Here is a 27,519-nt window from a genome sequence, read left to right as displayed (position 1 = left end):
AAAAAAGAAAAACAGATTGGCAAATGAGTTATAAGGTTATTTGTGACTTCATGTAGACACATCAACTTGCTAGCGTTCAGCTGCCAAAATGAAAATGTAAAATGAGAAGAGACTACCATGAGAATTTATCAAGAGGTAAAGTTACACTGATGTGTGGAAAGTTACAATGTTTCCAACATATGTCTCACATACTGCTGATAATGCTGTACGTTAGCCTACATTTCTTTAGATGAGGTTCTTAAGTCTAACCCCATCCCGAATTAACCCCTTTTTCCATATAGCGAATGCAACAGTGATTAAATGAACTACCTAATGAGGGGGCATCTTGTGCTTGCTTTAAATAATGCACCAAGTAAAAAAAAAAAAATCAATCCAATAGAAAAGCGTATTAAGACTGTTTAGAAAACAAAAGATATGACAATAAAATAAATAAATAAATAAATGTATATCAACCGTATCTCATAACAAAAAAATCCTTTTCTTTAACTCTAATGAGGCCCTTTATTAAAGTTTGGGTTAAATGATCATTTATCCCAAATTTTAATAAATACATTGCTGTACCTGTCCTCCATTTTTACTCTTTTATACAATTCACCTATACTGTCTTCATAGTTCCTTTCTTTCCAGTTACATTACAAAGTTCTTTCACTGTCAATGAAGGTCCCCTAGATAAACTATTTTTAATGTATGTATTTTAGTCTATTCAAAGTGCATGGAATAATGTTATTTTATTAAAGTATTAGTTTACAGCAATACTAGTAAAATAACCCAAAGAGAAGGGGAGAAAAAAAAAAACCAAGACAGAAAAACACCTTCAATAATGCATCTTTTTATATTTATATATACATACATACACACACAGTATAATTAGCCTTTATCATGTAAGCCTACCATATATGTAAAAGCCTAGTATGTATGTATGTATGTACATACGTACGTAAACAGTATATATACATATACATATACATAACACACACACACACACACACACACACACACACACACACACAGAGTAAATCCAAACCTCTGCTCTTTGCTATCCCCCAGTTAGTGCATGAGAGAACTAATGAAAAAGCTTGAAAAATTTCATCCACAACAACAAGCATGCCAACCATTAGTCAAATTACAAACACACCACACCTAAGTGGTAATTAAGGTTTTGGTATTCAGGGTAAAATCCCAAAACCACACCTCCTTCCCAGTTTGGGAGAAATTTTGTTAAGTTTGCAAAAAGAAAAGGAGTACTCGTGGCACCTTAGAGACTAACCAATTTATTTGAGTCTAAGGTGCCACAAGTACTCCTTTTCTTTTTGCGAATACAGACTAACAGGGCTGTTACTCTGAAACCTTTGTTAAGTTTGTCATAAGTAACAGATGATCTCTGTTATGTATGAAGTTCTTAGGCCCTGAGCCTGTAAACACTTATGCAAAAACTGCATATGCTTAATTTTATCACCAGGATTGGGACTCTATGTGACGATGCCCACCATAAGGCTTTATGGAAATATGCTTATGAATATATATGACATAACTGGAATATGTTCTATGCTACAAATGTCATGTAACACAGCTATGTAAAGGTTATGATCTACTGAATCTATTAATCCTATTTGTTTGCATGCATCATTTTTGTATTCGAAGTTATGAATATGGGCCGTGTACCGGCTTGATTTCTAAATAACCTTAGTAGAACATTTGGTCAGGTCCTGGAGAAAGGAATTCGCAAAGTTAAGTGCCCAATCAAGAAGCACTTAAGGAACAATGCATCTTGGAATGCTCCAATCCACGTAAGAAGTCTTCCCGGAGACATTCGAGATACCATGTGGGCAATGGCTTCTGTCTGTAAAACTAAGTCACGTATGGACATGTGACTTGCCCAGGTGACTCCAGAACTCCATCTTGGAGCTGGACTTTGCATAGGAGAGAGGAGGGGGACTCCACCCACAAGAGAAAGTATATTTAAGCCCATGGGAGACCCCTCCATTTTGTCTTCAGCTGGCTAAGGAGATAGCCTCTCCACCCCCAAGGATACCTGAAAGAAACTGGAACAAAAGACAGTAACTACACAGGGTGTGAGTGATTGCTGGACCCAGACTAAAAGGAGATTAGTCTGTAAAAGGAAGCTTACTGGAACTGGTGAGGTTTTGTCTGTATTCAGTTTTGTTAGACATATACTTGCGGGTTTTATTTTATTTTGCTTGGTAATTCACTTTATTTTGTCTGTTACTACTTGGAACCACTTAAATCCTACTTTCTGTATTTAATAAAATCACTTTTTATTTATTTATTAATTAAGCCAGAGTATGTATTAATACTTGGGGGAGGGGGGGCAAACAGCTGTGCATATCTCTCTATCAGTGTTATAGAGGGAGAAAAAGTTGATAGGGCAGGAAAGCAGGAGCAGAAGTAGTCTTGGCACATCAGGTGGCAGCCCCCAGGGGGTTTCTGTGATCCAACCCATCACACCCTACACTCTAGGCTTTTTGAGGCAAGCACTATGTCCTCCTGTATGTTTAGAAAATCTGTATCATGTAACAAGCAATGCCACAATTAAATAATTAACACATCTCCAACATTAACAGTTTGTAAAATAAATCTTCCAAATGTAAGATTTCTGGACTGGAGGCTCTAAATACCGTAACCTGAACTGCTATATAATTTGTTTTTATTTCTGGGATTTAAATGTCACCTGTCCAGACAAGAGTTCTATAAAGCAGTAGAAAATAAAGACAAGGAAAAGACTTAACAGTTTAAACAGAAGGCTCATTAAAATTTAGTTTGTTGCTATTATTTTTGAGAACTTTATGGATGCCTAAAACATCCGCTGAAGTTAAAGTGGGACTAATGGTGGCCAAGGCTAAGGAGGGATGACTTTGGAAAAAAAAGAAAATATCCATAATCTGAAGTTCTTCATTTGAAATATTCATTTATATTTGTACCTGATCTTTTGAATTGAAATATTTAAAATGTAGCAATGAAAACATGACAACATTAAGAAATGCATTTAATAGTTTCCTTCCACTTTTGGCATCTCTTAGAAATTTAGGTTTCAGAATAGCAGCCGTATTAGTCTGTATTCGCAAAAAGGAAAGGAGTACTTGTGGCACCTTAGAGACTAACCAATTTATTTGAGCATAAGCTTTCGTGAGCTACAGCTCACTTCATCAGATGCAGTGAGCTGTAGCTCATGAAAGCTTATGTTCAAATAAATTGGTTAGTCTCTAAGGTGCCACAAGTACTCCTTTTCTTTTTAGAAATTTAGAAGACTCTCTGTAAGGAAATAGCTTGGGTTCAAGCATCTTGACACAGATATTCCCTGTAGAAGACTTCCAATTCTTGATACAAAAAGGCATAAGAAATGTAGGAGACACTAAGAATGAAAAAGGCTGTCAGGGGAAAGTGATAATTAATCCTCCAGATCCCCATCTGACTTCACCATTCTCATAAGGTATTATTAACTTGAAACAGGAGGCCTTGTTTGGGGAGGAGGCAAAAGTTAAGTCTGACACTTTTATAACTATTTGCTGATGACAGTTCCTGATCACCTTGAATGGGCCAAGGAAAAATACCGCTGAAGACAAGGTTGAAACTGTAGGTTACCAAAAGAGATTGGCAAGAGACTGTTATTTGGGCACCTTTCCTTATCTGAAAATGCACTGTATAGATAGGCCCTGCAGAAATAGCTTGACCACTATACCATTTGGGGGGCACGTCTTCCCCAATACTTACCTTTTAGCAGGATTGCAGCCACTTGGCTTGTACATTGGCACTAAGAGGCTGATGATGAGAGTCAGGAATTTTCAACTAATTGGTCACAAATTGATCAAAGTAGGGTCAAGAAAGACCCTCCCTTTCTTTATGACTATGTGGGAGGAAGTTCTTAAAACATTTTTCTATTATAACATTTAGTCACAGGTGAGGGTGAGATCCACTGCCATAATCCACTAGATTATTCTTTACTTCACTGATCTGTGAAGACCTGCTAGCAGGTCATATAAAGACAGCAACCTACTCTAGGCCAGCCTGGTATGCACGCGTGCGCGCACGTACACACACACAGAGGACATGGGAGGAGAGGAATTCAGGCTGGACTCTCTGCAGATTCTAGCTATTTGGATTTTTTCTGAAGCAGACAAGACAGCAGTATGACCCAGACCATTCAGACGAGTTACTGAGAAAGCCACTGGAAGGTAGAGACAGAATGATGGACTGTGCTAGTAAGGGAGCTGGGAGGAGTGCAGAAGGTTCTGCACAGAAGGTACTGGCACAGGTTCCCCATAGCCTCTGACTGCCAGAAGCTGGGACTCCATGGCAAGGGATGGATTATTCGATAATTGCCCTGTTCTGTTAATTCCTTTGGAAGTAGCTGGCACTGGTCAAGGTCAGAAGACAGAATACTGGGCTAGATGGACTATTGGTCTGACCTAGTATGGGCACTCTTATGTTCTTTGGTAAGCCATCAAACACTAGCTAGACTGCTCGCCTGCAGTATTGAGGAACTGGGGAAGGAACGATAAAAATGGCAGGTTGGAATAATGATGCATTGATGTACGCAATCTAAAGGACAACAGGAATGCAGATTTAGTACACATTTTCCTCAGTCTTCCTAAAAAAGGACGGACAACAAGTTCCAGTTACTAAAAATTCAATTCTTCTGAAAAGGTCACAGGTTTGAAAGGAAATCTGCACACACTGAAAGATCTTTGCTGTGGACACCAATGACCCTGGTCTCAGACAGAAGCAAAATAAACGGAGATCATACAGCACTTGAGCAAGAGCAATCTGAACTCAAAAGGAAGGAAGAAAAGAAAAGAACTAAGATGCCTCTTTTGTAGTGCATGTGAGAAATAAAGCCACCTCAACATCATTCTCCGAGATATTTGCCATTCCCTTTCTGTCTGCCAGGCTGTTCCGATAGATTTGGCTGTACTGGGAAGTTCTGTTGATCAGTTAGCTGTTTTATATATTAATGAGGTTCCTTCTTTGTTATTCCAGAGTGTTACTGGATGTGCTTTCAGGGTTCCAGAAATCATCTTTTACCCGAAGACCTTCAAGGTTACATTCTTCTTCAGCCAAGAGATGCAGAAAAAATACTTGTCTTTTTGTTATTTTTTTCCCCTTTTAAGTAAATTACAAAAACCAAATTCATTTCTATATAGCATGTTCTTAAGCAACAATACAAGTGGCTTGGTTCTTTTTATTTATTTATTTTTTTAAATGTGAATGCCTAAATACAGTAGTAAGGAGAAGCTACGACGGAAATTATAGACAGCAAAGAAAGAGCCTTGATTCTGCCATCTCTGTTCATGTAGAATAGTACCTTAATCCAAAAGTACTGTCATTTGTTTTGATAGAATTACTCGTGGAACAAGGTAGTACTCTTAGGAGACCAAAAATACTGTATAATATGGCTAACTGTCAGATTATGAAGAACTGAGATAGGAGAAACTTATCCTAATGGAAGAATCTTGTGTTCAATATGCAAATACATAAAGACAAGTCATAAATACAACTTTTCACTGTTTGTTCACATAAACAAGGAATACAGAAATTCTTTTGGAGGACAAGATGGGAAAACACCAACAGAACTTCAGTGCTGAAATGTGGCAGTCATATGTATAGGAGTGTGTTTTGGGATGAGGCGTAGAAAGATGAGCAGGGACAATGTTTAAAACATTAAGTAAAATAAAATATTTACCTTGACTCTGAGCCAGATGGAGGATCTTTGATGTAACATATCTGGCAGTGTCTGCTTCTACCAACAAAGATTCTGAATTGATCTTCTCCAGCTGTGCCAGTAGACCCACAATCCGAGAATTGTTAGTAAGACTGAAAGAAACATTTATATTTCAATCCGTATTCAACAAAAATAGGACAAAAATATTTTGTTTCACATCACAGGGCAAAATCCAATTAGTTACATTTTTTAAATGTAAAGTTAGTTCTTTAGTGAAATAGGTTTAGATCAGCAGTGTTTGAACAATTTTACAGTGAAAACAGAATGTTTTTCTCTATTTAGTTACTTCTCAAAATTAGCTTTTCTTCCCTGCTACCAATGACATACTCATTAAGACAGCTATGAACAGAGGATGGCAGCATTGTCTTGGATACATTCTTAAAAGGGACTAAATCTGCTTCCCTTGAAATCAATGGCAAAACTCCCATTATTTTCCAAGGGCGCGTCTCTACTGAATTACCCAAGGAAATCATATGGGAAATTCAGGACAAAAATTAACTAATTTGTACTATTACAAATCCACTGTTATTAGCAACTTATTTCTTCAAATTCATACCTATAATAAAATAGTTACAACTATATAAAACTGGGGCTGTATCACATCTTCCATGGAACCCCTTCTGCAGTTAAGATCCCTCTTGTCAAGAGGTACCTCCAGGGCAACCATGACCAGTGAAGTCCCGGGAAGCACATCTCTGGTGGAGTCATGCTCTCAAGGAACACGAGGAAGGGGCCAGAGGGGAAAACCACATCGGCTCTAAAGCCATGATGTCCCCCTGCACCCAGGATTCATTTCACAAGTGACGGGGACAACTTTCACCCTCCACCCCAATAAAAAAAGAAATCCAGAGACCACTAGAAGGGAAGGATGAGGACTTTATAGAAGTTACTTCCTCCTTGGCCATCTCTCATTATTTTTTACCACAGGATGGGGAATCCAGCTATTAGAATCCATTTTCAACTACTTTGACATTTTATTGTCTATACAGTAGCCCTGGCTTTGAAGTCTGCCAGACTGGTCTACAAAAATGCCTACAAAGGCTCCAAAGTCTGGCTAAACCATAGGGTGTGGAATCATCCAGATGTAGACAAATAAAGTACTCAATAATATAACAGAACCAGGGCCCACCCACCCCAAAAAGACTATTGTTTATGGAGAAGAACAGGAGCAGATCACTTTTCTTTTCATTCCTTGAGCATTTTTCCCCTTACAAACTTTTATTCCTCCTCAGACAGCTTGAACAATAAGCCTGTTCTGCAAATGACCACACCAGGGAGAGGAAAGAAGAGTTAAGACAAAAAGCTTAGAAGAAACATGAGCCAATCCTATCCTAAGAAAATAATGCTGTTTTCTTTGGCAGATACAGGTCACCTTTCTAGCGGTCTCCTATCTTTTCTTTCCAACACCCTCATAGCAATGTTTCAGGTCGACAGCCTCTGCTTGAGAGAGCCCATGAGGAAGTCATACCTACAGTCTCCCATCCCTTCCTCGCTCCTGCTATCCTACCTCAACAAGACTGAGTAGTCACTCATATCTTTGTGTTAGGCTTTACTCTGCACACATGCAGCAGGAAAAACAACAACAACAACAACAACAACTGGCTGAAAGTTTTAATTTCACTGATATCTACTGTGTTCCACAGCAAACATTCACTTTCAACATTTTCTGATAAATCTATAACAGTGGAAAAAAATACAGCCTTATTAAGTTTTACCTCATACACACTGAAAATCACTTTGAGACAATCCCATTCTTTATTACTTATTTGCTTTATCCTTAGAAAATAGATGCAACCAGTTTGGTTTCTTAAGTTTTGCAAATATTGTTTGGAAGAAATGCAGCACAAAATTTAATAGACTATCACTATTAGGAGGAAGGGTCTTTATTTTATAATGTTCATAAAAGTGAAGAAACTATAGAGAATCAGTGTCATTCTATCAGAGTTTTGTCTCATTTTGAGCAACACAAGTATAGCTTGGCTTGATGTCTTAGTCATTTACATAAAAGAGATGGTGTTTTAAGAGGAGATACATTTCATAAGGAGCACTTTAATCCAGATATTTATATTATCTCCCCCATACCATATTTAATTATATTTTTTAATTAAATGCCTTAAGGTTAGTTCAGATCACCTACAACTTAAATCAACTTACATTCTAAGAAGATGAAGGTAAGATACTTGAGATGACATTGACAAAGTTATAACTATTACTAATCAGATTTTATTCATTCTTCATTTTTAGATTCACCCCACCATTTGAAAATATGTTTAAAAAATTTCCATGAACATAATTAAAATCATTGCTCTGTACAACTCTGGTTTCTAAGGAACAACTGGCACAGCAAAGAATTCCATTACAGTTCAGCAATAGTCAATGTCAACTTATTTTAAGTCCATGTACAGTGGGTTCTGGCTATTTGCAATAAAACTAAAGAATGACACTAGTTTTTTAAATAGTGTCAATGTTGTTTATAAAGAAATTGATGGATTATTATTGCTTGAGCCACAGTTTAGAATAATAAAATGGTTTTGCCCTTATTATTAAGTTTGTTAATTTACCCTTGGATGTTAATGTTAAAACAAGAAAAAAAATGGTTGACAGCAAGTGTTTTATTACTGTGGAAATAACTTGATGCTACAGCAGCAGAGGAAACTTATTCCAGCCACACTTCATTTCTCTTCACTTACATCTAAACTATAACTTCACAACCAAAACCAAAGTAACTTTTAAAAGGAAGTTTTGTTTATGTCCAATAATATCCCCTAATCTTAAAAATGATATAAACTGCTTGAAGATGTCCTCCCTAATCTAAAGTTTATATCATAAAATCTCATTACTAAATATATGCATCTTCTCAACTGTTTACGTTAAAAGTGTATAAAAAAAGTTTTAATCTGACAATCTCCCTTTCCCTTCTCAATTGTTCTAGTTTTGCTTTCTTATATGGTCAGAAATCGATTTTTTTTTTTAAATTGATGGATAATATCGATGTTTATTTTTAACCATTTTAGAATTTTATGAATTTAAGTTTTCACAGTTGTGCAAAATTATGGGGTTTATCCATTATTTTAAAATATTTAAATTTTCAAAGCTGCAAAGGGGAGGTTAGGCAATTATTTAATGACAGTAGACAGATTCAAAAAATTTAAAGCTTTGTAACTGTTAACCACCACGTGTCAAAAGAAATACACAAAACGAATATCCTTAAATCAAACTAATAAATTCTGAAGAAGCATTCTTCTTACTATTCATCCGATGAAGTGAGCTGTAGCTCACGAAAGCTTATGCTCAAATAAATTTGTTAGTCTCTAAATTGCCACAAGTACTCCTTTTCTTTTTGAGAATACAGACTAACACGGCTGCTACTCTGAAACCTCTTCTTACTTTGTCTATCTGCAAACTTTTATCACTAGTGGATTTTTGTGGTACAGTTAAACTGACATTTACCAATAAAAATGTAATCCTTCCAAGCCTGGACATAATCCAATTAGTTCTCTAGTCATCCAGGGCAGAAGTAAGCACTGCTACTAAAACAAGAGGTGAGAATACTCTATGGTAACAGAATCTTCACATCCCTCATTCCACACCTCTACTTCTAATTGCCATCCAAAACTAAGATCCAGTGCCATCTGTATGCACTGAGCTTGAAATCACCCAGGATGATCCCATGATTACAACAGAAGCCATGATATCTGACTGCTGACTCAATGTCCAATGGTAATCTCCAAGGACCCTCATCCTCAACAATTTTAGATCCAAAATGGAAAGGAATCCAACCAACCTGACTAGAAACTACTGTGTATTATAGCAGCTTGTACAATAAGAAAGAATTTCCATTTTGGTCTCTCATGACTCACTCTCATACTTGAATGTAGTTTTGGGGTGGAAAATATTCTACATTTAAACACAAATGTGACCAGTACAGCCACAACCCTCTCCCCTCCCCCGCTCCGGCCCCAATCCTGTCTAACCCAGAAAAACAAATGGAGTAACAGTCCTTCAGTCATCCTGACAGGTCTTATACCACATGCACCTTACTCCTGCAGGTAGCACATGCAGTAATCCTGAAAAGCATTAACTTTATTTTAATAACAGAGTTATCTTAATTGTTGAGAGTTAAGTTGCTCAAAATCAATATCCAGTACACCAAAGAAGAGACCACAAATTAGAGTAGTGTGATTAATATTAAATACATTACCCTTGCTCTCTTGTGGTCTTATTTTGTCCAATCCCCTGCCTAATTCAACAAGTAACAAAAAAAACCCAAGCGCCTTCAGCCAATCCGCAGGCACTATATGCTAAATATATTCTAACGCTGTCGAACCCTCTCGGCCATCCTGCAGTGGCACTGAATGACTATATTTGCCAGTTCAATAGGTGAGCAAGGACTCCAAAAGCAGGTTGCAAGGGTCTATAACAGGAGTGGGCAAACTTTCAGGGTTGCAAAACTGTATGGAGGGCCGGGTAAGTAAGGCTGTGCCTCCCCAAACAGCCTGGCCCTGCCCCTTATCCACCCCCTCCCCCTGACTGCCCCCCTCAGAATCCCTGAACCATCCAACCCTCCCTGCTCCTTGTCCCCAACCGCCCCCTCCTGGGACCCCCCACCCCCATCCACCCCCACTGCTCCCTGTCCACACCCCTGCCCCCTGACAGGCCCCCCAAGACTCTCACGCCTATCCAACCCCCCCCCCCCGTTCCCTGTCCCCGACAGCCCCCCCAGAACCTCTGCCCCATCCAACTGCCTGCCCCTCTGGAACCCCCTGCCCCTTATGCAACCCCACCCCCACACCATGCTGTTCAGAGCGGCAGGATTGGCAGTTGTGCCGCCCAGCTGGAGCCAGCCGTGGAGCCAGCAGGGGAGGGGCCAGGAGCTAGCCTCCCTGGCTGGGAGCTCAAGGGCTGGGCAGGATGGTCCCACGGGCTGGATGTGGCCCATAGTTTGCCCAACTCTTGTGTTTTGTGTTAGAGACCAGACACCCCTAAGGTTCCAGTAGATGAAAGCACTCAAAACACAAGACCTTTCCCCAACCCATCCCCCAGTAAACTGAACCATCCAACAAATATCAATCCATCCGCCACAGTATTCATACCCATGAGAGGGAGTAATACAGCTAAGGTCCCTACTCAAAACTTTTCATAATTACTCTTTGCAAATCTCATTCAATTCACTGTACTCCCAGTCCTGCTCAGCTCCCAGTAAAGGCATTAGGTGTTTTACAAACATACATGATTTTTGCCCCATGTGGTCAGGAAGCAATATGGTCTCTAAAAACTTCTCCATGCAACCTTGCCTTATTCATAACAAGAGCCCTTCAACATGTAGCATAGTCATTCAACACTTACTGGAAGCTTTTAGAGATTTAGAAAGGATAAGCCATTCTCACTACAAGATAGTATCTTTCAGAAATACTTGAAGATTTTTATTCATAAGATTTAGAAGAGGCTTATTTGTCTAGAGTTTAAAGGGTGCTGGAAATTGTCAATATAGCAGTCAAACAGGGACATTCTAAAGAGCTTAACTATCTTCAGAACATTAACTGAATAAAACTGTCTTGAAAATGATTTGTTTTCTGATTCTAGATTTAACAATAAGAGGATTATTGTAGAGGTGGACCTGACTCCACAGTTAAGGCTGAGTTGAGTTTTACAATTAAAGCAGGAACTAAAAACTTTTCTTCATTCATATAGCAAATCCTATCTAAAATTTACTTATTCTTTGAATCCAGAATGAACTGTATAGTGGATGTGCTATGACAGCTAAACTCATTGATATCCATTCATGCAAACCAAGCTAGGCGGAAGATAATTAATACAGCAGCTAGTCATAACCAGTCTACACATTCATGCTGCTGCATCTCCACACCGCCATAATCCACTCACCCCAACTGTAGACTTCGTAAGATCTGTCAAGAGTGCATACCCATCTAGCAGGGTGGCACTTCAGTTCCAGGGCTAGTCTCTAGTGGAAGCATTCCATAGATTTGAATCCTGCTTGGGTCATTTTAAAAAAATATATATATTTTAAGCATAAATGCCAGACAGTGATAGAATACAGGTATTTTAAATCAGACACCTGGGTGACAAGAGTGTTAGCACCATGTGTTAGGACTCATGCTATCAGCTGTGCTGGAAGTGCAGCTCTCAAGGTAGGTATTTGACAATAAAATGCAAAGGTAAAAAGCTCCATGAATCCTACTGTTGTTATGGGTTTGGGTCCCATAGTAAACCTCAAGTTGTACCTGATCACAAGTTACATAAACTCAGACTCAAATATACCTCTTTGGAAATGAGACAACATTTGTAGAATGAAAGTTTTCAAAGCAGCTTGTGCATTTAGATACAAATGTTCATTATCACCAATAGAAGATATCTCAGTCACCTAGACTGCTTTAAAAATCTCAGCCATAATATAGCCTCTATTAAATAGATAACAGAAAAGCTGAATTCTGAAAATGAAGTTCTAGATAACTAAAAATATTGAAGTAATTAAACATTTGAAGCTTTCATTCTATTTTTGTTGTATACTTCATTTTGAGTCCGATATTTCAACTCTAGAAAGTTGACAGTTGTGGTAGAGAGAAAAACAAGAAGACAAAGGAGGAAAAAAAAAAATCAAAACTAAGATTTGCCAGGGCCTAGCCACTACCGACATCTCCTTTGGGTAGAAAATCTATCAGTAATAAGGATTAGAGCTCCCCCCCCCCATCCCCCGCTACTCTCCTTTAGTTTATAACTTTTAAGGTATAGTTTAACTCCATGAACCCATGTCTTAACCAGTTATATTCACCCAGCCCGAATTAAGGGAAGACCAATTTAGACTACTTATCTGCTCTCTGATGTAATACTTCACAAGAATAATGTACGACTATACACTAAACAGGAAAAAAGGTCAACAGTTTATGTAGGATTCACACACAGCTACTTAAAATAGCCATATGAGAAACGATCTTCCCCCTACTTTTACACCTAGCACTAACTTTGTCTCAGGCAATCTGGTCCTCCTAGGTTTACCCAGGACCAGAAAAATTAAGGGAAGCTGGTATGAAAGACAGAGGACACTGCCATCAGAGAACTCCACAGGGAAAACACTGTTCAAAAACCAAGTACCTCAAAATTCCTGGGAAAGCAGAAAACGCTGCTCCTGGCCATGTCTGGGGTCTCCAAACATGTGTGTCAATCTCTGATAAAATGTGAGGCCTATTTTTCTCTCACCCAAGAATCCTTCTGATTACTAACCGGGAGCAGAGGCACATTTTCCCCTCTCCCACCCTAAAGCCTCCTAGGTACAGTAAGACAGTGTGTCCTAGCTACTGACTGTTGCTGGGCAGGCCCGCTATTTTCAGGTCACCTTTTTTCCCCCCTGTGGACAGTGCCAATGCCTGACTGTGCTTCAGCTTGTAGCTTCCCACCACACCCCACCATTACATTAAATGGATAAACTGGTCACCCTCACTGCTGCCATTCAGAATCCTGTGGGAAGCTGTAACTGCCCACTCTTGTCCATTTCACTCCGCAACAGCTTGGGAAAGCTAGCAGCTACAGAGGCACTGGAGCTGTCTGCAGAGTCAAGAACAGAGAACTGAGCATTGGTTCACATTTGGAAGGGTATCATCACAGCCATAAACAAATTTTCTTTTCAAAAAAAGATCGAATTCTCCAGAAGTTTACATCCTAGTTCTCCCCACTCACCAGGGAAAGGTCTCTGCTTGCCATTGGTAAGTGGATTTGTCAAGTCCTACCCACTTTCCAAGAGGTCTAAGCATCCTCACTGTATTTCTGCAGGAATGATGGGTTCACATATATCCATTACTCCTTCTGCAGAGGACTTCCCCTATGCTGCAAGCTAAATACAGCCTACACCTTGCTCAGTTTCTACTCAATGATCTAATTCTAGAGCTTGACCAGAAAGATAATTGAATCTTGAGGAGTTACTATAGCAACCATTAGATGTCATCTTAGAATGGCTCAGGACACTTCCTACAGAAATTTTATCACTAAGAATGCAGTGCAGCCAGAGGGAGGCAGTCATTGGTACTTTTTATAGTTTGTCAACTATTTTGCTCTATTTCCTCTATCTGTATACACCGAGGATGCAACTCGGTGAATTTAGAGATCAAGACGTTCTTATTGGGAAAATCACAGAGGCTAAGTCATATGACCCATTCCCAGTATGACTGTTTGTCACACGTCCAGTGAGCCAGCAAACTCAAATTTTACTAGAAGAGATTTCTCATAAGAGGTTTCTCTAAGCCCAGTTTTGGGGTTTGTGCATTTTGTTCTCTTTTATTATTATTTCAGAGCCCAATGCAAACGTTCCAATATTAAATGCTTGTGAATCTATTTTACCCTGATCTTTGAAGGTTCACAGTCCTGTAACGACCACAGCTGGCACACAAATCAGTAATACCAACTGTCTACGATATGCAAAGAATTTCGCATAGCTTATTCATCCCAAGAGGTACATCTGTTTTGAGTTATATGGCTGAACAAAATTAACTGTGTTTAAAAAAAAACAACAACAAATGACTGACTATCTTCATCTACATCTGTTTAGTTCGGATTATCCTTCCACGCAAAAGGCCAATATAGCCTGAGCTGAATCCAGTTAAGGATACCTTTTTCCTGGTACCATCATAGCGGGAGCTCAAGTTCAGGAATACCCATTGCTGAGAAAGGACTTGACTTTCCAAAAACTAATACTCCCTGGCTGGGATGCATATTGATCTCTCGACCATTTCTAAAGATCGATCTTTCATTAGCTACCCAGGCAGGGAACACCACAAGAACTAGTCTCAAATGTCGAACTGTTCCACGGCTGCAGTGGACAACTAAGGAGCCAAGACCACTCCAAAGGAAGTAACATATCCTCATGGTGAACTTGAAATCCCTCCTGTGATTGAGATAAATCCACATGATGGCATATGGGTCCAACATGCAAATCCATACTCTAATTTAGAAAGGAATACTATAAAGAAATACATTGAAAGGTAAAATACCCTGCAATTTTTTTTGTACTGGAGGGGTAGAAAGTTTTCCAAGAGAGCAAACAAACTAGATGGTTTTGCTATTGCAGGGAATACCAAACTGAACTGTTACAAATGTCTTAAGCTTCTTCCATTCAAAAGACATTTTGTAAATTCTCTAAATAGTTTCATAATGATGAAATAATCTGTTCCTTATATACAAACTTCAAGAGTTAAGCTATCAGCCATATATATGCATCAGTAACCAGCATTTTGACTTTGACACCCTTGCCTCTCTATTAGATTGTAAGATCTTTGGAGCAAGAAATGTCTCTTGCTCATGTTTCGGTAATGCAACATGTACATTTGTGTCATGTATGTGATTTATAAAATTACACTTTTTCCTTCAGCAGCAACCATTCATGAGCATGAAACCTGCCTGACTAAAGTTGCTATCTGAGAAAGGTTCTGCCAAAAAGGATGGGATGAGGTTATGCCAAAAAGGATGGGGTGAATGGGCAGGGGTTTTGCTTTTGAAGTGCTTGGAGAAAAGTTTAGTACTGTTGAAATTTTGTAGCACACACAATTGCCTGTATGCTTGCTTCCATTGCTGCCACCCCCGTTCCCAGAAGCCTCTTCATAGGTACTTGGTATAAACAAAAGAAACAAGTCAAGGCTATGATCTTGCAACCACTTAGGCTACCTCTACATTACTAGCTAAGGGTGTGATTCCCCTGCTCGTGTACACACACTCATGCTAGCTCTCACTGAGCTAGCACAAGTATAAATAGCAGTGTAGCCCTGGATCCAAAAGTAGTGGCAAGAGAGACATGGCTTAGCTGTGCCAAGTACAAACCTGCCAGAAAGCTGTGCAAAGTACATACCTACTGATAAGCTGTGCCTCTACTGCCGCTACCCGGGCTACTGCAGCTACACTGATATTTATACTTGTGCTAGCTTGATGAGAGCGACGCAAATGTATGTACATGAGCAGGGGAATCACCCCCTTAGTTCAGAATATAGACACATCTCTCTGTACATGTGTATGGCCCCACTGAAGTTGGTGCTTCTGTTCATATATGTAGCTATGCAATGCTTTGAAGGATTGCTACTCAAGACAAATTCTGAGATGGAATCCAAGAGATGTGCTCAAATACACGCAGTCAATAGTTTTCCAATACAGTATTTGCAAGATCAATTACTAGGATTGCTTTTCAGCTACCAGGTGTCCAAATGACCATTTTTGCATGCACAGTTGGGATAACTGCATGCACAAAGGTAAGCATGCAGTTTCATGTGCATTTTTGCATATGACCTTCTTCCAAAATATTTAGTGTTGTGGTAATTTATTACTATTTCTTTCAAAGAAATTAAATGCAATTTTGAAAATGTTTATTCATATAGTAAGTCTCATTCAAATATGACAAAAATGCATAAAGGAAGGTGTTAGCGTCTATTATCCTTTACACTATGTTGATAAATACGTGAGAAAATAATTCCAAATCAGTTACTATTTAAAGGAAAATAATTCATTTAATTAAATTAAAGCTATTTTTATATGAAGAGGTTACAGTAATTGTTTGATTACTAATGTTGCCCTATGGACCCACATAACTGGTTTTGTATTTTTTGTCCCCCCCCTCCCTTTTTTTTTTTAAATGTATTATGCTTCCTTAAAATGTAAAGTTCTCAAGATCCATTACATGGAAAAGTAAATGGGTTGAACTTCAAGAAGTCTATATACTGCTGCATTTACCTTTTCTCAGATGTTGTTTTTACTTTGTTCATCTTGGAAAACTTAGTTCTTCAATACACCATCTCAGATAACCTGTAAAACACATTTAAAAAATTAAGACTTATTAGCAATGTATTGTGTTGCTGTACAATGAAGTGCTGCCACCATATTACAGTGCTCAGAATCTCTGCACTGGAAGTTTTGAATACAAGAGATTTCATAAAAAGTACTCGCTACACTGAAGAAAAAAAGGTAATTCTGCTCCTAATTTAACATATAGGGCCTAAGGAATAGAGCAAAATTAACAGAATACTGAAAACACAGTAAGCATGCACTAAGGTCCTAAATTATAGTTTAATCATGCTAAATCTCAGGGAATACAGACTTTGATAAAGTATTGAAAATCAGTAATTTTATCATACTGCATGTACCATGAACAACTTGCGCAATATGGCCAGAAAAGAAAGCTACCTGCTTAGGCATCTCCTGGAGCCAAACATGTAAGTTTTTCCAAATTTCTTGAAAAAAAATCTGAGATGCCACACTGTTGGGGACACTGGGGCATGGCCACTAGGTAACTTGAGGGGATGGAAGATTACGAGTGTTGATGAAGCCCTTTTGTACTAGGTCCAGGTGTTTTTGGCTTTTTTTTTTTTTTGTTTGGAGGCATTTGCAGCAGCTTTGCGTACTAGGCTTGCTTCTCCACCCCGTTGTGATTATTGGGTGTAGCACACCGGGTAACGAACTACTCAAGCTGTTGTTCAGCCTCTCGGCACTGGGTGCCGGCAACAACACTATACCTCCTTTTCTTTATGGCCACTTCATGCTCTTAATTTTGAGACTAGAAACCTAAATGTACAATCAGAAAAAGTGTTTGGTATTCTTATTTAAGTAGGACCTGAAAACATTTCTTGGACAGAAACCACAGCATGCTAACAGCTTAATTTTCCTATCCTTTTAAGTACATAGTGTCCTCAGAGTCTCATATGGTGCCTCTCAGCATTTAAGGTTGCAGTTTATAGGACCATAAACTGAATCTCAGTGATTCTATCCGAGATAAAATGTAATACAAGGAAGAGTTTTCTGAGAGGCCATGTGTTTGTTATAAAGCACTGAAGTACAAGACACAAACAAACTATGTTGAGGAAAACAAAAGCACTTATCTTCTTGTGATTTGTGCATGAGAAACTTTCTCTGCTGCATACTTGCCCTCAAGTTTACAAGATCTTGTTATTATCAATGCCACTTGAACATAACAGGCAGTAACAAAACTTCCAGTTTTGTCATGCAGCCAGCTGATGAAGAACAGTAGAAGAGATATAAAGTGATCTGAAGGAGGCTTAGGGTGGGGAAGAGAAAGGAGGAACTATCAAAAATTCAAACAGAGAAAGAATAGGATGCTTCACGAGCAAGTAGGATACTGATGCTGAGAGAAGAAAGGGAGAACCCCAAACAAACAGCAGAAGCAACTCCAAACTTTGCAGACATTAACAAGCCAAGACCAATATAAACAGTGAGGCATAACAGCAGCTCCCCTCCGCTTACCTGAAGCGATTTTCTTTCCCAGCAACCAACTGGGGGGGGGGGGGGGGGGGGAATTCTTGGCTTCTCACAAGAAGCACCACCAGTGTACGTCTGGCTAACAGGTAGCTGGCCAGTTTGTCCAACCAATGTTCAGATGCAGAATTTCTCTGCTTTCTTCCATAAAAAGGGGAAGGTGGGGGGAAGAATTGGTTACAAGAACTACGGCTGGGTTCACTACACAAAATACCTTATCTCGGGTTATAAAGTTCAGATTATTCAAACTAGGCCAGAGATCTAACTGGAGGGAGAAGACATGAGATTCTAGGAGAGTTACCTCAAGTGGCCAATCTGGCACTGTTTTGCTTATGACCTTGGCCAGCTGGCAGACAACTGACAGACAGCCTACTGGTGCATGCAGTATCCACATATTAACATGTACTGAAGTGCTTTACAAGTGGAGCCAGCTACAGAGCTAAACTAACTAGGATCACAAGATATCAATTTGTTTCATTCTGAAGCCCACAAAAGCACTTTGGTGCAGTTCAAGTGTCTGAATGTTCTAGGTCAATTGAAAAACAAAGACGGGGGAGAGAGGGAAAAAAAAGGAGGAGACAGTAAAGGAGATAGGAAAAGAAAAGAATGGGGCTATTAATGTTAGCAACCCACATAACTAGAGAATTGTGTGCAAAGTGTACTAGGGTGAACAGATGACAAGAACAAAATATCGGGACACGGGGAGGGGCAGCCACAGCTCACCCCCACGAGGGCTGGATCTAGGTTTTTTGCCGATCCAAGCCAAAAAAAAAAAGCGCCGGAGTGCCACCGAAGCAAAGTATCAGGTCAAATGGCATCCCGACCGTACATCAGTCGGGACACAGGACAAAACTAAATATCGGGAAATCTGGTCCTAAAGTGTACTGATGATTTATCAAAATCTCTCTTTACTAATCTGCTAGACTATGCAGTGAACCTGTATTTAAATCCTTAAAAAAAAAAAACCCTAAAGAAATAATCCTCTGATCCTACCCACTTACCCCACACTAAGATATTCCCCTACTGCTGGCAGTCGGACAGCATTACCTACAGCTTTCTTAAAGAGATGTTGTCAATTTGAAATCCAGTGAATTAAAATAAAAACTTAGAGGTATTTTCAGATACTATATCTACCCCACTCAGAACAGGTATAGTATCTAAAGGAATTTAAAAATAAGATGTGTGGGGTTTGTTGGGTCATGTTTTTAATTATTACATTTCCAGTTGTGACGTTACTGACATAACCTGTGACCCTATAGATCATTGTTGCAACCACTGTAATATATTTGCTACAAATATTGTATAAAGGTTGTTGTGTAAGGTGTCTATGGAAAGCATAATTATAATCAGCAAATCATAACCTATCTGTATGCGTGTATCATTTTTGTATGCGAAGTTATGAATATTGGCTATGTACTTGTATATCGATGTGTTTTGATTCTAAGTAGCCTCAGTGAAGCATTTGGTCAGCTTCTTGAGAAGGGACTATTCTCAGTAAGTGCCCAATCAAGAAATACTTAGCTGACATTGAACTTTGGGAGATGCCAATCCACATCTGAGCTTTCCTGGGAACATTCAAACTAACATGTAAACAATGGCATTGGCCTGTAAAGAACTGAGTCATGCATGGACATGTGGCTTGCCCATGTGACTCCAGGGTCCATCTTGCTGCTGTCATCTTCCACAGGGCAGAGAATATAAAAGGCTGCTGCATCTCCTCCATTTTGTCTTCAATCCTGCTTCTTACCTCTGGAGGGACTTTGCTACAAACTAAAGCTCTGAACAAAGGACTGAAGCCCCCGACCCTGCATCCCAGCTGGAGCGCCGGAGCAATGTAAGCCCCAGATCCCCTCCCTAGTGGGAGCTCGTGGGCTGGCTTAACATGACTTGTGGGCCAGATCCAGCCCATAGTTTGCCCACCCCACTATAATGCCATGTTCCTGGAAAACATTTCTCCTTACCAAAATAAAAGTCAATGTCTTCTCTTCCACCTTGCTAATCCCCACTCCCATCTCACCTCTCCTAGCATGGTTCTTTTCACTTTCACTAGCACCAACACACAAAGTTTCAAGACTCCTTAGCAAGCCTATCACTCATCCAGTTTTATTCTCAATCTTCTTTATTGCCAAAAGAAGCAGGAGAAGGGAAAGAAAATGTAAGCGCCATGACCAGACAATGAGTTTATTGGCCAGGAATTGGGTTTCTCCCTGGTACCTGGCTGAAAAATTCCTCTATGTTGTACTTCTCTTAAAACTAGAGAGTCAACTTCTAAGACACATATTTGTTGCAAATGAAAAAGGGTATGGTGTACTGGAAATCTCATTTGCTCTAAATAGCAGTTATGTATTCTAATTTTCTGTAATATCTGGCAGATGAATCTTACCCATATGCTCAGGGTTTAGCTGATCGCCATATTTGGGGTCGGGAAGGAATTTTCCTCCAGGGCAGATTGGAAGAGGCCCTGGAGGTTTTTCGCCTTCCTCTGAAGCATGGGTCACTTGCTGAAGGATTCTCTGCTCCTTGAAGTCTTTAAACCACAATTTGAGGACTTCGATAGCTCAGACATAGGTGAGATGTTTTTCGCAGGAGTGGGTGGGTGAAATTCTGTGGCCTCCATTGTGCAGGAGGTCAGACTAGGTGATCATAAATGGTCCCTTCTGACCTTAGTATCTATGAATCTATGTTCAAACAGTAAACAACCAGCTGAAGAAATAAGATGCGAGTATGTCCTGCCTGTGTGAAAGCTTGCTCCTTGCATTCTTCCCTGCTTGCTTATGTGACATATACCCTTGTAACAGTGACGGAAGAGGGGGCGGGGATGAAAAAAATCTAATGTGCCTTTAAAAATCACTTTAATCTAACCTGAGATCACAAACACTAAAAAGCTGTAATCATAATTGTATGGTTATTGCATAATATCACTACAGGGCAGAGGTAAGGTTGTTTGGGTGCCTTAACTGTTTATTTCTTACTTTAAGATGTTGGGATTTCTTATGTGTAACCTTAACTCTAAATTCCCTAGGTTTGTACAGCTTGGTTTAAAGAAATAAAAATTGGAGATGTTATTTAATACAAGTTAATGAAACATTTTCTGTCTAATAATATGAACCAACAGGTTATTGGCAACATGCTTCTTGAAAATGTATAAGGATTTCTTTATTGCCTTCTTCTAACGCCTGTTTAATGTGCGTTCTTCTATTGTAAGACGAGAGTGTCCTCTCAGACAACCACCATAAAAGAACCATCTATGGCAACTTCATCAGGCTTAAGATGCCAAAATCTACAGTGAAAGAAAGGAAGTAGTCCAGGTAACTGGGGACAAAGTTACTCTACCACAGAAAGAATTTTACCATGAAGTAGTGGAGCATGCCAAATGAACAGTGCAGCTGAAGCCTACTGAAGTAGAACTGAAAGTAGGGCTTTCTGACAAACAGCTATTGGAACACTTTCTTGAAGGGAAGTGTAATAGTCTGAATCCTTATGCTCGCCCTTTTTACAAAACTATAATGGATATTGTACAAAATATGCCTTGTGAAGAATAATTTGAAAACTCAATTTGCCTACTATTGTCCTAGTAAAATGTGTGCGGTAACACTGTATGTAAAGTTATAAGATTTTACTGTATATCATTACTGAGACCTATTTCAAGTTTAGAAAAGGAGACAAACTGGTTCCTCAAAGACAAAAGGCAAACTAACACCTCAGCCAGGTATCAACAAAATCAAATGGACCATCACCTGGTTAAGCAGCCATTCTTTGGCAGGAAAAAGGGTGTAAGCGAGAAATTTGCTTGTTGGCAAAGAAACAGCTGGAAGTTCCCATCCCACAGACTTTCTGTCTCCTGAACCCCAGCTGGAGAGGTTCTCAAAGAAAATGGAAAGGATAAAAATGAGGAACGAGGCCCCAAATGATCTCTCTCTCCATTTCTACTCATAGCATCACCACCACCTAAAGGTCAAGGAAATCAACACTGAAGAAAGAGCGATCCTGTCTGAAAGGAGTTCAGCCAGTAAGATTGCTACAGCAGGTGGTGAGAGAACCCTTAGCTTGTTAAATTAGATATCAGTTTGCATTTTACTTTTTATTTCTTCGTAACCAATTCTGACTTCTAGGCCTCATTACTTGTAGTTACAAAATCTCTTTCTGTAGTTAATACATTTGTTTTATCTAGATCAGTGTGTGTTTGGGAAACTACATCTGAGCTAGAAAATGATATGCACAGCCTTTGTTATTAATGAAATAACAGACTTTATATGAGCTTGTATTGTCTAGGAGGGTGCTGGGCAATACAAGACATTTCTGGGTGGAAATCTGAGACTGGGAGTTTGCTGGTGTTGCCCGCAGTCTAGTTCATGGGTGGCTGTCTATAGCACTCTTATAGTATAGTTGGGAATGATTTATATGCTGGAGGTTGTGTGTGGGCAGATCAGGAATGGTTGCTCTCACACTGAAGCAGTGTAAAAGGCACTACAAGTTGGAGAATTGAGGGGACACAGCAGTCCATCAGTCCAGCTTGTACCCTGGCGAATGTCACAGCAAGACTATGCAGATTATTCTGTTAAAGTTGGAAGACATGAGTTATACAAGTTATGATTACATGCCTCTGCTGTCCAAAATCCAAAGAAATTTAGAATGCAGCAACCGATGCTTTTTCCTTTCCAGACAGAAATAATTTTTAACAAATGAAATCATCATCATCATCGTTTCCTATTTCTATTCAAAGTCATCCAATCTAGTTGTTACAGCTCCTTTCTGTTAAGAAAATTTAAAAAAAGCCCTTCTATATCTGCATTCTGTGAAATCATAATGAATCAAAAATGACCAGAACAAGACATATCTTTGTACCAAAAACATTCTCTTATGCCAAACTCTGGTACCTGTTTCTGGGCTAGCAAGTTTGATATAGGTTTTTTTAAAAAGACATACTATATAAATAAGCTTAAAAGGAGTAGATTTTTAATCTATAAATGTCAAACATCAATTTCATTGTACACACAAACCAACAAAAAAATTTCCATCATTGATTACCTATCTGCAAATTTTGACTAAGAGAAAAATTCTGCTTTAGAATTTAATCAAACTAAGGCTATTTACTTTGTATATTTTGACACACGATGTTGACAAATTTTGTGTTATTGGTTATAAAGATTTAACTTTTTGAATCTCAATGTCTACTGTAATTAAATAGGTATAGTTAAGGCTACGATTGTCACAGAATCCGTGACTTCCAAAGACCTCCATGATTTCAGCCCTGGCGGCTGGGAGCTGCAGGGTCATGTCACCTCCTGCAGTGGCAGGGAGCTGTGAGGTACCTCCGCTGCCTGAGGCAACAGGCCCCTAAGCTCCAAGCCACAATGGGCCACGGTGGTACCCCCGCAACTCCCCAGCCGCCGGACGGGGGACCCCTGGTGGCACCCCACCGCGGCAGTGGGATTCCCACTTCACCCCACTGCTGGGGAGGCAGCAGGGGGACCCTGTTGCTCCCCTCCACTCTGGGGGACAGGGGGACCTGGAGCTCTGAACCCCCACAGGTAGTGGGGGCCCCAAAGCTCCCAGCCACCCTACAACTGCCCAGTCCCTTCCCATTTTATCATGGATATTTTTAGTAGAAGTCTGGGACAGGTCAGGCTTCCGTGAATTATTTATTTATTGCCAGTGACCTGCCCGTGACTCTTATTAAAAATATACATGACACAATCTTAGCCTTCGTTATAAAGTCTCACTGTCTGACCCCACTATTTCCCACAACTGTTCAAATTTAAAGTCTATACAAATAATGCTTTAAAATAAACCATTGATATTATCCACCAAAACTATAAAAAATTAAAATTTTATTCTGCCAAGCCTACACTTAAGACAGTTTTTCCAGAACTTATCAGACTGACAAAAAAATAAAAATGAATTAAGAGCTACCCTAACACCAGGTACATGGGATACTTTCTACATGTGATAAATCCCTATCACCATCCAAATAATTCAGATTTCAAAAATCTGAAAGATGTTAGAGATTTTAATTAAAGTTTCGATCTGTTCAAAAACTTGATCACCAAGCTTTGTCTTCCTAAGATAAATCAATATGGATCAAGCTAACATCAGATCATTTTCTCTGAACCGAGTACACTAACAGAATATGTGAAATCCTCATGATGCAATGACCCCTCACAACCCCAAGCCTGCAAAGCCTTAAGCAGGTGCTTCATATAACTCACATAAGTAGTTCCACACTGCACAGGTGAGTAAAGTTACTCAGGTGCTTAAGTTATTTTCAGGATTGGTGCCTATTCTTTTTTCTTCCTTTTTTTTTTTTTTTTTTTTTTAAAAAAAGCTCATGCTTATACAGTAGAACCTCAGAGTTACGAACACCTGGGCAATGGAGGTTGTTCAAAACTCAACAAAACGTTATGGTGGTTCTCTCAAAAGTTTACAACTGAACATTGACTTAATATAGCTTTGAAACTTTAGTCTGCAGAATAAAAATGCTGCTTTCCCTTTATTTTCTTTAGTAGTTCAGGTTTTCCATAGTACGGTACTGTATTTGCTTTGCTTTTATGTTAATCTCTGCCGCTGCCAGACTGCACACTTCCAATTCCGCACATTTGACTGGTCAGTTTGTAACTGAGATTCTACTGCAGTGGTTCTCAACCCATGGACCACATGCAGCCCAATTAGCGCACAGCTGCGACCCAGCAGAGACTATGTGCTAAAGGCCATGGGCTCCAGGCTCCTCTGCTGTGCAGCAGGCTCCGGATGGGAGCTGAGAAGCTGGCTGCCTCCCGGCCCCCCACAGCAGGGCTCGTTGTCTGTCACCCAGTCCGCCACGGCAGGACTCGGGGTCCCCATCCCTGTCCCACACCCAGCTCTCTGCTCCTGGCCCCACTCTGTGGAGGGGTCTTTGGGCGAAGGGCACTGAGCGTAAGGGTTTGTTGGCAGGGGGGAGGCGGAGGGTTAGGTGGAAGGCACTGTGGTTCTCAACCTGTGACCCAGCTAACACTCTGTGGGCCACATATGCGGCCCACAATGATAAATAGGTTGAGAACCACTGTTCTACTGTAATGCAATTATTGATGTAATCAGCCTCAAACAAAAAATTTTTTTTGGTCGAGGCTATGATTTAACAGGTTATTGAGCAAGAGACTTCTCGAATATTTACAGGCATTTAAAAAATTCTTGTACCTTAAAGCAAGATATAGCAATAGATACAACGTTTAGAATACATTATTTCATAATTTGTTCTACTCAAATGATTATACAGGTGAATAGAGACTAAATATGGAAGATGCCAACTTTTTATACATACACACTATGGAATCAACTACAAAAATACAGAAAAACAATTTGTGAACAGTTAAAACAGAGTTAAAACCCTCCACTAGAGCCAATGGTGGCACTCGTGCATATCCTTCCTATACATGCTGCTGCTCTTTACAGACAAGAATTTTTTTCTTGTGCAATGTTCTGTATCACACTAATGGAAAACAGAAAGGATCCTGATGGTACATCATTGGTGATACTGGGAAACTTCAAAAGTCCATGAAAGAATGGCTTACAGACTGATAAGCAGCAAGATCTTTCAAGACATTTGGAATGTTTATTTTATACTATTGTGTCTAAGCAGACTATTACATTCATTGTACTCCCTATGGATGTCATTCTGCTAAAGAATCTAGTAGGACTTTGATTTTACAAACATAAGGCCTGTTCCTTAAGAGACTTGATTTACAAGTTACACATGCATGTAAGCGTTTTCAGGAACAGGCCAGAAGACCACAAGTCAGGAAAGCACTTAAGCATGTGCTTAAGTGTTTTCCTGAATCAGGGTTTAAGTTTATTTAGATGTAGCAAGAATCTCTAGGATACTTGCTGTACACTTATCTCAATACCCTCCTGTCACATTTAGGAGTGCAATCCAGACCAGTGAGAGGTGCATCACTGCCTGCCCTGAAGCCCTGCATGCAGTAAAATGCTCTGTTGCTGTAGCTCCTTTGTTAGATGCTCCCAGATAGCATACAAGCATGCACTAACTGTCTGTGTGATAAGCAGCCATGTTTCAGTAACTGTCTCCACAGCCTGCTTGTTATACCACAGACACCCACTGATCTCCACCAGCCATGATTACAACAGCCAAGTGACCCCAACACACTACTAGTCCTGCATTTCCCCAAAACTGTCTGCCCTGAAACATCCAGCCCTCTCCTAGACCACTCAGAGAAATAATAAGGTTTGTTTGCTCCTTTAAGAGACAATACCCAGCAGCTTGCCACATTAACTGTAATCTCCAATTCAAACACAGCACTGGGTTGGTTTAAATTAAAACAAAACAAGTATTAACAGGACACAAGTTAAGTGATGCCAAGTAAAAAAGAAAAAGACGTAGATATAATGACAAGCAAATGAAAGTGCTAACATGCATCTACAAGTCTAAAACTTAATCTAGCAAGGTACAGTCTTTGTTTAAGATTATTTCACACACTAATTACTCTTGGTCCAGCATGGCTGACTCTCCCTCAATCAGGACCTTCCACAGATGTACAAGGTGTGGTTTACCCTTGTCATCTTAGGGGTTCATTGCCCCTCTCTTTATAGTCCAGCAAACCTTTGACAAGCATCTCTCAAAGTTCATTAACCCTGCTTCAAGAAACAGGATGCCTTCCTGGGAGTGAAGTCTCCATCCCCCACTGACAGTTATGCCCTTATCACCTCCCCTTGTTAGCTTGATGGTTTTGTTTAGCTTTTATGTAAATATAGCTTCCTGGTCTCGGTCTGATGACCGAGCTGGCTAAACAAGCAAATACACAATTCTTCATGATCCAAACATGCTGACCCCCCCCCACCCTGTGAGTTTTGATGATTCAATTTACTGCATATGTAAATTGTAATCTCTGGACATTCTGCTCCATTCGTATTCAAGACCAGGGCAGACTTATTTTTACTTTGTTCAAATACAGATTTTAAAACATAGTATCAGAGGACTTCCATAACTCCACATATATTCCTCAATGATATTATTAATTAGTGTGTTATTATTTGAGGACTTCAATAGCACAGATATAGGTGTGAGGTCTTTTTTAGGATTGGTGGGTGAAATTCTGTGGCCTGCATTGTGCAGGAGGTCAGACTAGATGATCATAATGGTCCCTTCTGACCTAAATATCTATGAATCTATGAATCTATTAGTTTTCAAATGATATCGCACAAGGCACAGTTTGTATAAATACCCTTGCATTAGTGCACAGGGTGTGAATACATGGGTGGTTAGGATCACGCATCTCCACCCCTAATTTGGAAGACAGAAGTTTGTTAGTATAGATGGTGTGAGTGATCATTTGATCAGAACAAACTGACCTTCTTTTTAGTCGAAAACACTTATATTGTGGTAGTGCCCAGAAGTTCCAACTGGGATTGGGGCCCCACTGTGCTTGGCACTATAATGCAGAAGAGAATCTCCATTCTGAAGGGTTATAATCTAAAGCATACATGCAAATCTTTTAGTGGAGAAAGTTATCACTTCTTCATTCATATATTTG

General features: G+C 39.6%; 1 protein-coding gene across 4 annotated transcripts in view; it reads right to left on the bottom strand.

Moving 5' to 3' along the window:
• The window catches only part of AGTPBP1 (ATP/GTP binding carboxypeptidase 1), a 143,464-nt gene that overhangs the window by 100,679 nt on the left and 15,266 nt on the right, over positions 1-27,519 (bottom strand). For 3 of the 4 annotated variants that reach the window (XM_084629416.1, XM_084629418.1, XM_084629415.1), the window contains exons 2-3: positions 16,460-16,531; positions 5,699-5,829 (exon numbers count right to left, since the gene is read on the bottom strand). In XM_084629416.1, the coding sequence (XP_084485542.1) occupies positions 5,699-5,829; positions 16,460-16,491 (163 nt within the window). In that variant the 5' untranslated portion in view covers positions 16,492-16,531. The remainder of the gene's footprint in view (positions 1-5,698; positions 5,830-16,459; positions 16,532-27,519) is intronic. The other variant, XM_084629417.1, reaches the window with a different exon arrangement.

The sequence above is a fragment of the Lepidochelys olivacea genome (genome assembly GCF_965140295.1).
Source record: "Lepidochelys olivacea isolate rLepOli2 genome assembly, chromosome: 5".
In the NCBI taxonomy this organism is placed as follows: Eukaryota; Metazoa; Chordata; order Testudines; family Cheloniidae; genus Lepidochelys; species Lepidochelys olivacea.
The sequence above is the reverse complement of the archived record's forward strand: the minus strand, read 5'-3'. Positions and strand labels throughout refer to the sequence as shown.